This window comes from Podarcis vaucheri (assembly GCF_965113315.1).
Source record: "Podarcis vaucheri genome assembly, chromosome: 6".
Taxonomy (NCBI): domain Eukaryota; kingdom Metazoa; phylum Chordata; class Lepidosauria; order Squamata; family Lacertidae; genus Podarcis; species Podarcis vaucheri.
The window spans coordinates 69,548,878-69,567,281 of record NC_138764.1 but is presented as its reverse complement, the minus strand read 5'-3'; the positions used below and the strand labels follow the sequence as shown (position 1 = coordinate 69,567,281).

The 18,404-nt window shown below is 42.8% G+C and overlaps 1 protein-coding gene across 1 annotated transcript in view; it reads right to left on the bottom strand.

Moving 5' to 3' along the window:
* The window catches only part of LOC309534992 (uncharacterized protein C6orf132 homolog), a 41,147-nt gene that overhangs the window by 8,811 nt on the left and 13,932 nt on the right, over nucleotides 1-18,404 (bottom strand). The window contains exons 2-3 of the mRNA XM_082227629.1: nucleotides 15,971-16,086; nucleotides 1,173-1,248 (exon numbers count right to left, since the gene is read on the bottom strand). Of these exons, the coding sequence (XP_082083755.1) occupies nucleotides 1,173-1,248; nucleotides 15,971-16,086 (192 nt within the window). The remainder of the gene's footprint in view (nucleotides 1-1,172; nucleotides 1,249-15,970; nucleotides 16,087-18,404) is intronic.

The following is an 18,404-nucleotide window of genomic DNA, read 5'->3' as shown; positions in this document are numbered from 1 at the left end:
GTGCTCTTGAAGAGGTTGATTCAGCTTTATGATAGCTGCCCTTAACTCGGTGCCAAGCTGTCTTCCTGTTAGCAACACTAAATATTTTGGGTGATATCCAACCAAGTGATACTCCAGGTAGGCCTATGGAAACAAATGGGCGAAAGTTAGTCATCATGAGTAACTTAAGTCCATTGCTTTCAGCGAGTCTACTCTGAGTCGGACTTAGGTTCAGCATAGATTTCTAGAAGTTCTCAGACATGTTCTCAAGCTGGAACATGTTCTAACAGAAACTACTGAACTAATGGTGAATATTTTAAAATAAATGTAAAGTGCTTTATGGTTTGTTTTTAATTGATCATTAAAAATGTCCTGCTATAAAAAATAACAGGATGCCACATTAAAATGCTCATTATTGCTTTGGTATCTCATTTGCTTTGCAGGTTCAATGCCCAGCATCTCCAGGTAGGGCTGAGAGAACCCTGCTTGAAATCCTGCAAAGTCACTGCAAGTCTTTGTTGACAATAACACTGAGGCTGTTTGTTGTTTAGTCATTTAGTCGTGTCCGACTCTTCGTGACCCCATGGACCGGAGCACGCCAGGCACTCCTGTCTTCCACTGCCTCCCGCAGCTTGGTCAAACTCATGTTTGTAGCTTCGAGAACACCATCCAAACATCTTGTCCTCTGTCGTCCCCTTCTCCTTGTGCCCTCAATCTTTCCCAACATCAGGGTCTTTTCCAGGGAGTCTTCTCTTCTCATGAGGTGGCCAAAGTACTGGAGCCTCAGCTTCAGGATCTGTCCTTCCAGTGAGTACTCAGGGCTGATTTCCTTCAGAATGGATAGGTTTGTTCTTCTTGCAGTCCATGGGACTCTCAAGAGTCTCCTCCAGCACCATAATTCAAAAGCATCAGTTCTTTGGCGATCAGCCTCCTTTATGGTCCAGCTCTCACTTCCATACATCACTACTGGGAAAACTGAGGTAGGTGGACCAATCACCTGACTCCAGCTTCTGTGTCCCTATGACTGTGCGGTACCACAGTGTGTGTCATTGTGCTGCCATTGCAAGAAAGTCAATAGTGATGTCAAAAGATCATCAGTACAAAGGTCTGGGACAAGCTGAATTGAATGGTGTACATGTGCAAAGCAGGAGTTGTTGATTTAACAACTGTCATCTTAACAACTGTCATCTTACCTAGAGCTGGTTTTTCCTCAAAGCCTTCTGGTACTGATGGCGTTGGCACAGCCACTCCATGAGGCTCTTGAGCATTCTGAAAAACGTTGGGAAAACAGACTTCAAAGACCATAAACAACAAGTGGTGGAAGGCAGAAACATTCAGAGATTTAAGCACATGGCAAACAACAGGCTTCAGTTTCAAAGCAAACCAGAATCTATTTATCTATATCTATCATCTCCTGGCATTACAAGAGTCGATTCCATTGATGTATGGTTCTCTGGCTTTTGGCAATTTGTTATTTATTTGGCATTTGTTATTTATTGATTTTGCACTGCAACTATTTGTAAATTGCTTATTGGTTTATTGCTAAGCATTAAGCAACATGGCAAAATTCTGAAGAAAAGGACCTGAAGGAGGGGTGGCTAAACTTTCTCAGCTGAAGGACCACATTGCAGGACAGACATCCCTCGGAGGGCTGAATCCCACTCATGGCACACAGTACATATATGCTCATGCAGACATACATATGGCTCACATGCTCAGCCCAGCTACATACATACAGCACATGGGTACAGGAAGCAATCTGTCTCCCAGTTTCCCAGCTGGGAGCAAACCCTTTTGAATTCCCCTGCTCTAATCTCAGAAAGTCTTTTCAAGTTTCCCATCAGAGAAAAAAGAAATTCAGGTCTGAGACTGGTGTGCTATAAGGCATGGCTAGGCAAACTAAGGCCTGGGGGCCGGATCCGGCCCAGTCGCCTTCTAAATCCGGTGGACGGTCCGGGAATCAGCATGTTTTTACATGAGTAGAATGTGTGCTTTTATTTAAAATGCATCTCTGGGTTATTTGTGGGGCATAGGAATTCGTTCATTCCCCCCCCCAAAATAGATAGATAGATAGATAGATAGATAGATAGATAGATAGATAGGGACAGTGGACCAGCTGCCTGCTGAAAAAGTTTGCTGACCCCTGGTTGGCAGCCTGATCTGGCCCACAGGTTCTCCAACACTAGTCCAAAATGAACAGATTCATGTATTGATCTGAAATATGCTAAGTTGGTTCCCAGATGTGCTCTGTTCACAAGTCAAAAGGGGGACCTTTTACAAAATGGTTTTCATGATAGTGCAAACACCACTGGCCATGTTCCCTCTTTGTAGGCCGCTCCCTTGCAAAGCTCAAAGTAGAGTTCGCAGTTGGCCTGGGCTTTCCCCTCTGCTCTTTATGACTATGGTTAATAATAATAATAATAAATTTACTGCCCTATACCTGCAGGTCTCGGGGCAGTTCACAGGATAAAAACACAAAATATATAATTAAAATAAAAACAAAAACAACCTAATAACCCCTGTCCCAACACATTTTTAAAAGGGCATTGAATGTCAACCAACCAAAGTGGAACATTATTGCCTGGTGCCTAAAGGCATATAATGAAGGTGTCAGGCGAAGCTTCCTGCACAGCAGATGTGGCTTGGCTCGGGATGCTAAGTCTGATCACCTAGATTGTCTGCAATGCTTGTGAAAATGTCAAGATAATATTGGGCAATACTGGACGCCCACCTTCCTCTGCTCTTTCCCTGAAAGCCGTCTTAGCAGCCCAGAACACTGAACAAGGGATTCTGCTGAAATCCAGCCCCATGGAATTGGACTCAACTCGCCTCTCCAGTGGTGATTCACTATTGCCATCATTCCACAAAAAAGGCATTTAATGCTTCTGCTACTCTCTGAGCCTACACTAATGCATCTAAATTACAAGGAGGTCAGTGTCGGGAGTTGAAGTCATGCTTCCTTCCTTTGGGGACAGTGACTTATTTAGTAGCACTGAGTTTCTGCCCCACCCAAGTGCAATGAACCTGCATCAACACCATTCCTTCAGCAGTTTAATTCACATCTGGAATTGGGACCCTGAAGATGTTGTTGGATTCCCACTCCCATCACCCACAGCCAGAATGGCCAACAATCACTGATGATGGGGGCTGCAGTATGACAACATCTAGAGGACCATGGGTTCCCTAAAAGGTAAAGGTATTCCTGCCCATACGGGCCAGTCATGTCCGACTCTAGGGTTGTGCGCCCATCTCACTTCAGAGGCCGGGAGCCAGCGCTGTCCGGAGACACTTCCCGGTCACGTGGCCAGTGTGGCAAGCTGCATTTGGTGAGCCAGCGCAGCACACGGAATGCCGTTTACCTTCCCGCTAGTAAGCGGTCCCTATTTATCTACTTGCACCCGGGGGTGCTTTCGAACTGCTAGGTTGGCAGGCACTGGGACCGAACGACGGGAGCACACCCCGCCGCGGGGATTCGAACCGCCGACCATGCAATCGGCAAGTCCTAGGCACTGAAGTTTTACCCACAGCGCCACCCGCGTCCCATGGGTCCCATGGGTCCCCTACCCCTGTATTATAGTTGCCCCACTACTAGTCATGGGGCAACACACTCCACAGTGTCTGCAAACATGAGTTGATCAAGGCAAGAGTTGTTATTTTACTACATAGGCACAGCTGAGATCATCATATCAGAAATGAAGCAGTCCCAGGTGCAAACATAATTTGGAAAATCTTTAAGCACAATCTTTTAAGACTTTTAAGACGTAATGTAGCTTCCAGTGCAGCAGGTTCAGCACAGTTACACAGCTGAAAATGCCGGAAGTGTGCCTGGAGAATGCAGGCGCCTTTCCCTCTTGGAGACACTTGCGCCCATCATAGAAAGTCCACCTGTGCATGTTGCACAAGCTGCCGCTTCATCCTACCATGTTCCCTGGTCATTTGTGTGAACCAGAGAGGGACCACTAGATAGAAGCATTATATGGGGTGGCCACATGTCCTTCTAGAAAACGAGGTCCAGAATGCACCACGAACTCCTCCCTTGTTCTCTTATAATGGCAATGGCGCTCACCTAAGAGGTTCTGGAATTGAGTCCTGGTAAGTTCCAGCTGAAAAAAGCTCTGTGTGCTTCTTTACAGAAGATCAATCTCTATGTGAAAGGCTGGCAGAAGGCCTCTATTTGAGGATGTTCTCTATTTGAGGGTCTGTCTGATCAAAGTCCTGTTAGACTGAGAACTCTAAGAAGAGAGAGCAGCAGAGGTCTTGATGATGCCCATCAACATTTAGCACCCAGACAGAAGCCCCAGCAAGAACTTGGGTCACCATGTCTCTATGATGAGGTGTATTTTATTTGAATTTAAATTATAGTAATTATTTCTAAATGTGCACCTATGAATTAACATGTAAACACTATGCAAATCTTTGTATTGTTCTGTCCTCTTTTTTGGACATCTTAAGTGCAATGCACCTGTTTCAAGGAAAACAAGAAGTGCTCTTATGATGCTTTTCACTAAAATGCTTTTATCTACATCATCTCATGCATTCTTTTAACACTGGGTGTTCTTACAAATAATGAAGAAATGGGAATTCTTACTGGTGGCATTAAAATGCTCTGCTTCGTTTCAAGGGCTTTTAACTGCTCTGCTCTGCATACACCCTCTGATAATTATTAAGCCAAAAATCTGTGCTTTTCACTGAGCAGTTTTCATCATTCAAGGAGACTGCAACCTATACAACTCAAACCAGAATGTCAAAGAGCAGATAAATTGTGACAACCTCCCTCCCTCTCTTTCTTTTTTGGTAAAGCAATGAGCTATACCAGTTGATGAAGACCAGAACAAACGTCATGGTATCCTGCCTTGCAGTGGCCACAACCTACTAACCAATGAAATAGCTGTGTGGCCAAAGACTTTGAACTGAGGAAAGCCTTCCTTCTAACCTATGCAGGCCTGCAAATAATGTGGAAGCAGAATGAAAACATTTGCCAGTAATAAATTGTGGCAAGTTTTGTTTTTAAATCTAATCTGGTAGTCTCAATTTCACAGTGTTAATTGCATGCTATGAAAATGTGCATATTTTTAAATTTTACTGGCACTCAAAAATGTACTGAAACTCGAAAATGTTTGTTTGTTTGTTTGTTTTATCATTTTAAAAAGTTAGTAATTTCAATGTCTTAGGTGTTAAGAAAATGTGCACATGATTCCTCATTCCCATTGCCCTGCTCTCTGCTGTGGAACCACCCTATCCTGAAATCATCTCTTCTTACAAATCTTTCAAACCAATTTCAGCTTTTGCCCTCATTCCCCATTTGCCTGTCACAGACCTAAGCCAACCCTCTGTCTTTCATTATATTTTAAGGCTACCTACCATTTCTGTATTCATGTACCTGAAACTATTATTAAGCCTAAAGTTGATTCACTTGGCACACACCTCCGAACCTGTCTGACCCGCATGTCTAACCTGCTTAGGCCCATGCTATACATTTTTTAGGGACAGAGGAACACGAATAGCAGGATTGGGTTCAGCTTGCAGTGACTAGCGGGCTTGAGAAGCATTACTTCCCTACTTTAAGGAAATCCTGCAGCTCTGAAATGCCTCTGGCTTCAAAGTTGGGAAGAGTCTGGAGCTGTTAGCAGAGTCGATTGTATAAGGTGTGCCTCTCAACCAAGTGCCCAATGATGCTTTGATCCTCTTCCATTCTCGCCCCAAAACCAACACTACACTTCCTGCTTCAGTCAGTCAATTCTCATGTAAAGTTGTTTGCAAGTGTCAGACACACCAAATCGGAACATCTTACACCAACATGGGGATGCTAGTTACAGGTAGGTAGCCGTGTTGGTCTGCCGTAGTTGAAACAAAATTTAAAAATTCCTTCCAGTAGCACTTTAGAAGCCAACTAAGTTTGTTATTGGTATGAGCTTTCGTGTGCATGCATACTTCTTCAGATATGGGGATGCTGATGATCTCTATTATGCTAGCTGCTGCAGTGCTAATACACAGACACACACACACACACACACACGTTCAGTGTGGTGAGTGTGGCACCACTGAAATTAAGAAGTAAAGCATCAGCCAGCCCTTTGCTCTAGTTCGCACCTTATGGGTTGAAGTGCTTCCTCATTGAAGAGAATCAATGTGGTGTAGTGGTTAGCATAAGCCACTAGGGCCTGGGCGACCAGGATTCAAGTCCTACCTTACAGGGCTGTTGTGAGGATAAAATGGGGAGAAGGAGAACCATGTTGCCACCTTCAGCTCCTTACAGGGAAAGGGTGAGGTATAGATTTTAATAATAATAATGCACTGAAAATGATAAAAGAAGCTGTGACTGGAAGGTTGTGGTTCCTTCCCAAAGCAGAAGGTAGCTGGAAAGGAACCATATTTCTAATCTAAGTCTTATTTCATGCCAAATGAAATGTAAAAAAGAGAGAAAAGTTTCCCATCACTGAGTTTGTAAACATTTTTTTTAAAAAACGATTTTACCAATACAGATACATACAATGCTTAGCCAAACCATGACCAAGCACAAACACACGGATCTGTCTTATGGTTGCAGGTTGTTGTTGTTAAAGAAGAGAGACCTTGATGATGATCCTGGGTTCAGATGGACCACTAAGCCAGTTCTTGACATAGTTGCTGCTATCGTGTGCTTTTTAGCCTGGTGAGGAGCTAGGTGAGTGTGAGCTCCTTTGCAGGAGCCAGCATAACATGCCAGCATAACTCTGGCTTACAACGATGGGCAAACCACTTCAAAATCCATGATTATTTTACCCATATTACAGAAAGTGGAGCTGTGTCAGAGAGAATGTGGATTATTGTGCCAGCCTTGCAAAGTAACCCAGTGTTATTATACTAATTCTGCTTGAAGGAGAAGAGAGAGAAGTGCAGTGTGTAAAAGCCCTGAAGTGTAATCTAGTATTATTATTATTTTAAATTCTGGTGTGGTTTTTTTTAAAAAAGGGTAATGTAGTGCAGTTGATTGTATTAAATGGACAATTAATTAAGGGCTGGAAGGGCTGAAGGGAAGGAGGAAAAGAACTGAGAGTTTAAGCTGTGAATGGAAAGGCATCATCTGGATGTCAGATAGACTCATGGATGGACAGCATGTCTAACTATTGAGAAACAAGAAAGATGATAGACCTGAAATACATGTTTCTCAGAGGCCAGGTCTACCCAGGTCTCAACGCTGTTCAGTCACCAGATCTACCAGAAATAGTAGACATGCAGTGGTGCTAGTTATGACTGATTGTTTATAGCGTTGAACTGAAAAAAATTCCACTGGCACCCATGCTTTAGTCTCTTCTCCTTTGTTATCTATTATTACACTAGGACCTTCTATCTGGATTCCTTTTTATGCTGTAAAATTATGCCTGTATTTGGGAATTGTTGCTTTGCACGTGTATAATTCTACCACATTTCTAATTTCAGCAACCATGGGGACTAGAAACATGACAAAGCTGTTTGGATTAAGCACAGATGTCGCATGTGCATTATTTCAAAGGGTTAACTTTTATTCTAGAACATCACATTGTCTCTATCCAACATTATAGAGACCAACATGCACCTGACGAAGTGGCCTCTGGCCCATGAATGTTTATACTTCAAAATACTTGTTCGTCTTTAAGATGCTGCAAGAACTAATACTGTTATTGTAAACCATGGATGTCACTTTAATCCAAACCACAATAGCTCTGAAAAATTCCTTGGATTTCTCTTTGAAAAGAAAGAAACTCTGGCTACTTTCCTGTAAGCTTCTTTTCACTCCAAAGTACAGGAAAGTTATGATACAAACCACAAGTCTGAAACAGAACAATAAATAAAAGTTTGCTGAAAAATAACCTGCAGTCCCATACAAAAGGTTATTGATTGTACAGTGAAATATGACCCTTGATTTCACAATTCCAAGTGTTGCACACACACACACACATTTGAACACACAAATACTTCGAATTCTCAAGCTAACCTTAAGAGATTCTGCTAATATTTAACAAGCATTATTCCAGGCCAAGGTTGAGGTTTGTTTGATGGGTCGCCCCCCCCCCCCCGCAATGGGAACAGTTAAACTTGGCTCCATTAAAACATTGTGGGCTGTGCCAAGGAAGGCTGTTCACCGCATATTGAGTGCTTTTATTTGTTTTATTAATTTAGTCCACCTTTCTTCCATGATGAAACTCAATCCCAACAGTCTGGAAGTGCCATAGAAAGAAAGAAAGAAAGAAAGAAAGAAAGAAAGAAAGAAAGAAAGAAAGAAAGAAAGAAAAGCCACCCAGCAACAGCAAGTGATCACCATGAAAAGCTTAAAAAATAATAATTGGGTTTTAGGTAATTCAACTGAAAAGTATGATCCCTGGCACTGAGCTGCTCTCTAGGGACCACTGAGAAATACACCTCCTTCATCATTTGGTCATTTCCTCATGGATATGTCTTGTAAGCCCTTTGTCACCTTCATATTTTAGAGAGTGCTGTGGAATAAAGAGTCAGCAGTAGTAGCAGGAGCAGCCTTACCCTTACATTTATCTGACTCATCAAGGGTCACTTTCACAACACAGGGTGACTTAAAACCAGCTTTTCAAGCTTGGAGAATGTAAATCATGAGCAATTCAATGCATCAAACCATCCACTGTGGGACAAGTCTAATAGCAATACTGAAAAGCTACGTGATGGATGTTCGGGAGTAGAATAAACCTTGGACCGGGATAAGACCAGACCCTCATTGTCACATATGTACCATCAGAGGCATTCTCTGCATCCCCTCTTTCTGTGGAAGTATGGTGGCTGTGTAAAAGAGGCAGGGCCCATTCTGTCATGGACCAAGACAGCTGAATCTTCCCCTTGTCCAAATGTTGCCTGCCTGGCTCCATCTCCATCTGCCAATTTGGTGGACAGTGAGACATATACTGCTGAATGAAGTCTCAGAGGCAATATTCACAGCTGCTTTGGGCCATTTTGTAAAGGAAAATGAGACAGAAATCAACAAAACAAACATGTGGCCCGCAAACGTAAGTATCAAGACAGGCCTAAAGACACCTTGCTGTTCCATGTGACTGTGGCATACAACCCAAGGCATGCACTCAAGGATGCTAGGCCACAATTCTTGGATCACACATAGTTTCACTGGTGCCATTGAAACCCATCTTTTTGGTTGCTTCTAATGTTTGGCCATCACTACGCTAAAGGGGAAGAGCCAAAGTATCAGGGGTGGTAGAACACATGCCTTGCGTGCAGAAAACCTCACTCAGCTAGAGCTGGGAATGTTCCCTCCCTGAAACACAGAAGAACTGCTAGTCATGGAAGGCAATACTGAACTAGGCAGACCCATGAGGCCCCCTGCTTCCAGATTCTTAATGCAAGTAACTGGGAGGAGAAACAAGATGGCAGCATTAATCAAACCCTCCAGCTTTTAGTTAAGTTTTTATGGTTTTAGCTCCATTGTTTTTAATGTTTCTAAACGTTTTATGGCTTAGGCTTATTGCTGCATCATTCTTCCCATCTTATTTTACTTAATTGTAATGCAAGTAACTACCTTCTCTTATTTCTTTTTGGAAAAAGAATCTGGCAAGTTCCAATCTAGTTTTTATATCATTGCTTCCTCTTACATATACTCTTCCTCCTTCAATTGGAGCAATGTGGTAGAAGGAGAAACTCTGGATATGCAGAAAGTGGGACAAGGGGTTGTTCTTAATTTTGTTACTTATTTATACCTAGGGTATTCTTCAACAGAAAGGCTCAAAGGCAAAAAAGTTTAAAATGAAATTATAAAAACAGTCCCATTTTCAAGCTTTATTAAAAACAATATTAAAAGGGCACAAAAGTGACAGTGAAAAGCCCCAAGTAAATTTTCAAACAACTAGCAGGATGTTGCTGTTGCTTCTAAAAAAAAAAAGAGCAGATTTAAATAATAATCAATGTGTCAGCAGGTTTCACCTAACCTAATTTACAGAGCAGAGGTTGACACTGTGGGTGATGGGACAGGCATAGGAGATGGCAGAGCACAGATGAGTCAAACTGATATGCACAAGGGGACCCAAGAGAAGCAGACTGGCCCTGTGCAAATCTGCAGCTACAGATGCTGGCCAAGACATGCTCCGGCAAACATTGCTTAGAACACAATTCATTTCTCACAAAAATATGGGGGGGAAAGCTTCCTGGATGCTTCACTCTGCATGTGTGAGACAGGTGAGAGACTTGGCAGACGCGAGGCACATGCCAAGTTCAATACAGGGCGTGGCAAGGAAGTTTTAGTTTTACAGGGGGTTATTTTCAAAGCAAAGGAATATGGATGGGCTTCCATCCAATGCTGGGTGTACACAGTTCTTAAGCCAGTTCAAATATTGACTCATACCTACATCCATGGCAGCTGGACAAACCCTCATTCCTTTCTGAGACAGAATTGCACAGCTCTCAATGTCTGTCTAAAGGAAGGGCTTGGAGCTTTGAAAGCTTCAGATTTATACATGGCTGAAGACATGGGCTTGGGCTCACGTACTTCATTTTTTAGGCTCATTTATCCCTTTAACCCAATGCTGAAGAGCCTAACTGCACGTTACATAAAAATGCATGAAATGAAGCTACGTGGCTATTCTTTGTAAAGAAAAGCATCTTCTGGAAGGGTGAGTCTGAGGACAGATGCATCAAATATGTCTCTGTGGGATTTTCCCTTCCTTTCGCCACTATTTTAATCTTTGTGGTGCTCGAGATACATGCTCACAAGAATAGCATCTGCCTGAAACCAATGCGAACTGGTTCATTAGAGTGAATGGGGCACTGCTCCACTAACCTCAGTTTGCTCTCAGCCAGTGCTCACTTGCAGGCCTTCTTACTTACAGCCAACCTAGGCGGTGGCACCGCCTGACAGCACCATCTGCTTACAGCTTATCCATACTTCCACTGTCACTTTTCCTCACGGAAACCCACTCTTTACCACAAAGTTGGAACAAATCAGGTTTTCTGTGGATTGCCATTTGGTCCGATTTATTGCTAAAGAGCGAGTTTTCCAAGGGAAAGCAGTGGGGCACAGGGCTTATTATTTATTTGTGTAGCTTATTTACTACAGCTGCAATCCTAAACACACTTACCAGTGACTGAACACAGTGACTTTTGAGTGAACATGCATAGAATTACACTACAGTTCCCCTGGGACAGTCACCCTCTTTCACCCTAACCTATCCCACAAGATAAAAATGCAGGGTTTGGCATATGGAGAAAGGGAGGCATTGTCATTCCTCCTGAGCAAAGCCAGTCTTGGTCTTTTCTGCTGCCCAGGATGAATAGTCTCATGCCCGCCACACTTGTCCTCCTCACCAAAACACTGGGTTGGCCACCTTGTCTTCTGGCAACGGTGGTGGAAAAGTGTTTTCAAATTACGCTGGGCGTGCACATTACACTAAGCTTCCTAGTTAATTGAGGATGATGTCCTCTTTGCCTTCAAGCAACCACACTAGGATAATTTTATGTTACCTCATCAGCACGGGAGCTGCTGGAGTGTTTCTCATCACTCCCATATCTCTGGGCCCAATGGGAGGAGGCTGCTATTTTGTTCCACACCAGGGTGAATAGGTCAGAAACGTTCGCAGCTCACATCTTTCCCAGAGTGAGATAAATTGAGCTTCAAGGGCAAACAATGTATATTAAAATATACATAATGAAGCCCCAGCATTTTTTATTTTATTTTTAAAGTGGAAAGTAGCCTGGGGAAACGGTTTGAGTAAAGTAGCAGCAAGCTTAGCTGCTTCCTACCACTCATCTTCCTGTTCAAAATCCCCCATTTGCTTTCCTACCTTTATCGAAACATATCTAGATCCCTCCCAGGTAGTGGGGAGCAGTATAGTTGGGCAGGGAGCTTTTGGGTAGAGAAATGGACAGCAGGGCAGGAGCTAAGCACTCCTTCCCTCTGCCACTCCTGTAGGCAAAACTGGATCATCCCCAGGCTGTTTTTCTTTGCTTTTTTTAAAATGAAGATTTGTTATATGCACTTGCCTGCAGATTTCACTGTTGGGGGGAAATGCATACCACCTTTTCAGGGTTCCACAGGAAGCCCAGAAAGAACAAATGGTTCTTATCAACCTCACCTTTGCATTGATGTGTGACCCTGAAGCTTCCCACCCAACTAGCTAAAGACTGCAGGAAGCAGGAAAGGAATTGTGTTGATGCAGTTTAGAGCTCAGGGACTGCCCCCTCCCCCAAATCAAAACAATTAGTCAAATCTATGTGATTCAAAATCCAGTGGTCTTCTACCAAAAAATAGGTCTCCTAATTTCTTTATCACTTTAACCTCAAGTGTCTGTAGTCAAAGTGTAAGTTCTGATGTAGCAAACATGGATCTACTTCATGACAATGCTTGTAAGGGAAGCAGTTGTGGTTTCTCTCCACAACAGTGTAAACAAGTGGGCAGTCCCCAAGTGAAATGCATGCATGAATTCACCCCCAAATGTATGCTGAAATATTTCCATTTCATTCAGCAGCATTATGTGAGGCATCCTCAGAGTTCATTCATTTATATTTCCTAAATGACACCTGAGCCATGATATTCCCTCCCATTTAATGATGCCTTTGGAGCCATCTGTTCAACATCACTGACTTCTAATAATGCCCTCCCATGCCCTTTCTTTAGTCAGCACCACTTCTTGGTATTGCAGTTATTCAATGGACAATTCAGTTAAAGAAACACAAGAAGGAACAGAATCCAGCTGAACACATGTCTGCCTGGTAGGCATTAGGAACTGGAAGTGAACATTCAAGGCATCCTGTCTTCATATCACAAAACACACGACTTGTTGACTTGCAGCTGGATGTGCAAACTGATTCCATGGAAAAGCATTATGGCTGTCCAACTGGGGGCGTTTGATCTTTGCCAGGCCTTTCACACATGCTGTAGTTGTCCAGTGATGGACATGCATTTGAGATCCACCAGCTCTTAGTAGAGATTGCCTTTGCACTGGATTAAGAGCAATTCCTTAAAACAGTTCCAGAGATATGCTGTTCCCACTACTTCAAGAGGCACATATGTGATGTGGGATATCAGGTTTGTTTTTAGCAGAGCACAGCTGAAGATGACACTGACAAATCACATAATGAAAAACAGGTGTGGAATTCTGCTTAGTATGTGTGCCTCTGCATGGAGACAAGCACTGCAATGAGCAGAAGATAATGAAAACTGCACGTGAAGCCACTCCAATTTAACTCAGGATACATTTTTCCCCAGACATGAACTTTTCCAAAATCACGGTAATCTTCTCTATAAGAAATTATACAGGCAGCTAGTATCTTGGTGTTTTGCCAAGGAGTTTATGCCGGTTTTCTTTTATCTAGTCATTTATGGAATATTAATTGAGCAAATCTTAGAAATACTGTAGTTCTAAAACAAAACTATTTCCAAGATTTGCTCAATCTTGGAGCCTGTATTTTTGCGTTTAATCTTGTTTTTCGAGTCTGAATCATTGGTACTTTATCCAATTTTTTTCCTATTGACAGCTTCTGGCTGGCAAACAGTTGATAAATCTGATACACACACGTACACACAAAATTATCTGATCCATTTTGGCCTTCTGTCTATTACTGCAAAGCCACACAGGCACAGACTTTCTTATCATAAACATGCTATTTGTCTACCAGTTTTAAAACCTGGTGTTATCAGGATAATATGCAGAAGTGGTGCTTTCCCAGCCTCTTCTCTTGTACTTGCTGTAGTCAGCAGAACTGAAGAGAAGGGTGGGAGGAGGGACTGCTTGAGCAAAAGGGCAGGAGGCTTTGCAGCAGCTGAAACTCTCTTGCTGTCTCTGAGCTTTTAGAATGTCAACAGTTAATGGGTCTCATCTTAGAGGGGCAAGCGGAATTAATGGGTCTCATCTTAGGCCACATTCTCACCATGCATTTAAAGCACTATGATACCACATTAATTAGTCAGAATTCTGGAAGCTGTGGTTTCTTAAGGGTGCTGAGAGTTGTTAGACCCTACATCTCTCACAGAGCGACAGTTTACAGAGTGGTTTCACCCTTCCTAGGGAGCTCTGGGAATTCTAGCTCTGGGTGGAGAATAGGGGCCTCCTAACAACTCTCAACACCCTTAAATTACAGCTCCTAGAATTCTTTGGGTGAAGCCATGAATGTTTAAAACAGTATCATAGTACTTTAAAGTGTGGTATTAATGTGGTCTTTGAAGACAAGTGGAATTAATGGGTCTCAGAGGGACAATTAAATGGTCTCCAGCACTAACTAACCCTATCTGATACCCACGTCTTTCTGGTTGGTTAGCTAAAGAAGGAAATGAAACTAAAATTTCGCTAGGAAAATGTACCGTATTTGTTGGTCTGCTCCCTCCAACAGCCAACTCAACTATAGCAAACTTTGTACCGCACAGCATTTCTGCTTGATGTCTCTTAAATATTTGTCTCTGAAATAAGATATGCTATTTCCAGCTTCTTCTTGTTGTCATGGTTCCAGAAACAGCAAATCTAATGCTGGTGCCCAACATAAATTAAATGAGTACAATACAAACCAAGGAACCCCTGGGATTGTGTTCCCAAAAGTATTGTTAAAAAGAGCAAATGAAGTGGAACAGCCAATTAATCACATAGGCTGTGCAGTTTGCATATTAAAAAAATATAGAATTCAGCATAAAGGAACTATAATGTCAAGACCTGTATAAATTATGAAAATTAAGAAAAAAATTGGGGGGGGGGTTTCAAAAGGGAAAGCACACCAAATTCTGCACCCAGTGCCAAGTTGTGAATTTACTTTTTGCACTGGAGAAGAATCATAGAATCCATATAGTCTATAAAGTTTCTCCATTCCACACTTGGATAAAAGTAAACTTCAGAGAGTAGCACTCTTACTCCTTAGGAGACATCCAGCATATGCCTGCATGATCTTCACTCAAATTGAGGGATGACTACAGTTCTTAAATTGTATTCATTGAGTCGTGGAGGATTGTAATGGTGTTCAGCAGAACATACATATAATCCTCCTTTAGACCTTCCCACTCAATGCGAGAAGGTCAAAGTTGAAGGGGTGGGGGTGGGAATGGCACCCATGACCCCATACTGTCTCCACAGGTCCAACTTAAGAAAACCTGAACAGGGCTACAGTCTTCATGTTCATTTTGCCATTTCCACTACAGAATTAGCATCCCTGCTCACACTTCCTCCTTCTTCTATGTTTTTTTCCTTCTCCCCCCACCCCACTTCTATTAGTCATTCATTTGATTAATTTGAGGCGTCACTGAAGTCAAGATTACCAGTCTGTGACACAACCAACAGGGAAAACTTCAACATGCATACAAAGCACAAGGCCCAAAATGATTTCCATTGCATTTGCATGAAAGGTGCAGATCCAGTCAACCAAGTTGAGAACCAGTTGAATGTATGCTGAGAATGTTCCCTGTACCTCATCTAAGTCTTTTCTGCCTTGGGCACCATCACCAGGAAGTTCTCCATCAGTTCTACTTTTCATTTGTGTTTTTTCTCTCTCTCTCTTTTGCGAGATAAGTTGGGAAAGTATGGATACTACGTCGTTTGCAGTGGCTTAAATTTCTCCACTCATGATAGCCTTTTAAGCTCCTGTCCTACCATCTGAAGAAGAACATTAAGTAACAGCTTTTACTGGATCAGTGTGCTGGTGAGCATAAGTAGACACAGCAATCATTTAATAAGTGGTAACTTTTCCACAGTGTACATGTAAGCACCTAGTAAGCTGGTTGACTGCATCCTACTCAAAAATGTTTACCACACAGCTAAGGAGCTCAAGGTGTTGTATATGGTTGTCCCTTCTCTATTTTAGTGTGGGCCTGCTGACCAAACCTCAGGGGCACGTGGCACCACTCAAAGTGCCCCATCAGAAGATCTACTGCAAGTCACCCCCAAACTAGCAATGGATCCCAATCTACCTTATGCCCGCCTCTGTCTTACATTGTGTCTCATTATACAGAAGCAAAATGGCAACTGCGTTCCATATATACCATACAAACTAAAGCCAAACCAACCTGCTACACATAGCAAATACTCACAAGAGGTAAGAAAGTCAACAAAGGTCGGACTCTTGGACGTGGCTTAAGTGTTGCTGTTCCAGAATCTGTCACTGAAGCAAAGCGATTATCCCCATAATAAATGCCGTCCACTTCACCTGAAACAAGAAAGAGAAGCAAGTTAGCAACAAAAGGCAAACAAACTGCACATTGTTTTGAAGGCGTGGCCGTGAACCCCATCACCTTGAGGGTAATGGGCAGAACTCCATGAGTTTATGTAAAAATCCATGAGTCACTGCTTAAATGGGTATCTTGGATCAGATAGCTATCAAGACAACAATTTAAGTTGGTCAAGCCTGTAATTTCTTCTGTATTGCTCCATATTGGAGCCACTTTTGTTTGTCCCCTGCAAACGGATCCTGCTTGTTATGTTTGACAGAGTGCCCAAGGATGTTCAGGGTTTGCTTGCTTGGAAAGCAAGTATCTCAGATGAACTGACTGTTAGAATAACAGGCACATCAGGGCACCAACAATTCAGAAGCACCTGAGATTTATAGAATCCCTTGGAGCTGAGGGTCTCTTCATAGGTTTTTGTAGAAGACCTAAGGGCCATTTGACACACTATACAGAAGCAAATAGGAGTTTGCTACTAAATGTAAACCTAGAGCTGCCATCAACTGAGCTCTCCATAGAATAGATAGATAGATAGATAGATAGATAGATAGATAGATAGATGACATGTGATTGCAAATGTGTTGCTGGCATATCCATGCCAGCAAGAATACATACAGCAAGATAATAAAAGTGCTATCCCCCAAAATATGACATTTTAAAAGTGTCATCTTTTAAACACTTTAAAAAGCATATTCTCAGCTACATTCCTAAAATATATAATGGTTCAAATTCAACAGTCACCTATGAATGGCTTGCACTGGTATAAATTGTGACTAATGGTTGCATACTATTGGCAGTCCACCCATGTATATTACTGAAGGTAGCCACAATCTCTAAATATGCATGGTGCTGTTTTCATGTGTTGTTGCTGTTCTCAGGTATCCTGTTAGCATTTAGCTTTTCCTTCAAGCAGCTTAAGTTAACTCATTAAGCAACTCTTGTGAGGGAGGTTAGGATGAGAGGTAGTGGCTTCCTCAAGGTCACTTAGTGCAGGGACCTGTGGACCTCTGGACATTGTAGGACTCCAACTCCCATCAGCCTCAGCCAGCATGGGGAATAGCCATGGATGATGGGAGTTGCAGTCCAACAATATTTAGAGTCACAGGTTCATTCACACTCACACACACAACATTGTGTAGGACGATTCTCACCAAGGTACCTTCTGTTGAAATAAAATACTCTTATTTTACTATATTCTGTGCTGGGTCTCATGTATGCACAAAAAGTGACAGAAAAAGGAGTCCTGAGAGCCAAGCTCCAGAACACCCCACTTTCTCTTCTTCTTTTTTAAAGTATGAGAACAAGGAATCTACTGAAAATCTGGTAAAAAATACATTCTCATTGATTTCCCCCATTCAAGTTCTAGCATATAAAGCAGAGGGCTGCTTTTGCGGATGGGCCAGGTTTTGCTCTCAGTGGCCCTCAAATGGTGGCCTTTGGATGACAGGCTTTGGCAGGAGAAGAGATGGGACTGTGGTGCCAGAGCGCAAGCAATGTGTAGCCGCACCATCCCTGCTGCTGCACACCCCCATGGGCAGGGAGTCTGTTTTCAATACACAAGCGCCTTGGGTTACTTTACCATTCAGGCACAGGCCACAGAGGGACAATAAGTCCCCAGTGTTGCTTGAGAATATCACTGCTTTCAGCTTTGCAGCCAGCACCCGCAGTGCCTTTTGTCTGGTGCCTTTGCAACAAACACAGCAAGTGAATTCTTCTCAGACAAGGTGAATTCTCCATTCAGTGAATTTAATAGAGTACACAGTAGGAGGTACAGGGTGAGGCTTTGCATGAAACTGCCGGGTTTTTCTTTGCCTGGCTGCTTCATTCTTTCCTAAGAACAGCAATGAGGAATGGAAAGAATTAGGAAACTATGCACGTGGTGACACCTGCGCCCTTCATAATTACCAGTAGAAATGTTCCTGCACAGCCCACTCATTGGGCAAACAGAGCATCATCCACTGGGCACCAGCCCCAGGTTAGACAAGACAAATAGCTGCAGTGGCTCTTCCTCATGCCACTGCTGCAGCCAGGCAAGGTAAGAGAGGGATACAGAGGAGGTACACATAAAGCCAGGAAGAGGAAACAATTCAGAGACTGTAGAATGCAGATGGTTGAGACGTTTTGGTGCCTGGGGCAGAAAACTGAGAGGGTGGCAAGAAGATAATAAACAAGGTAGCAATCATTGACAAATGGCTGTCATTTAATGTTACCCCAAATCTGGTCCTCAAGGCAGGTCACCCTTCTGTGCCTAAATGTAGGGACAGCCCTAGGGCACAACTTGGCTCCTCCATTCAGGTGCATC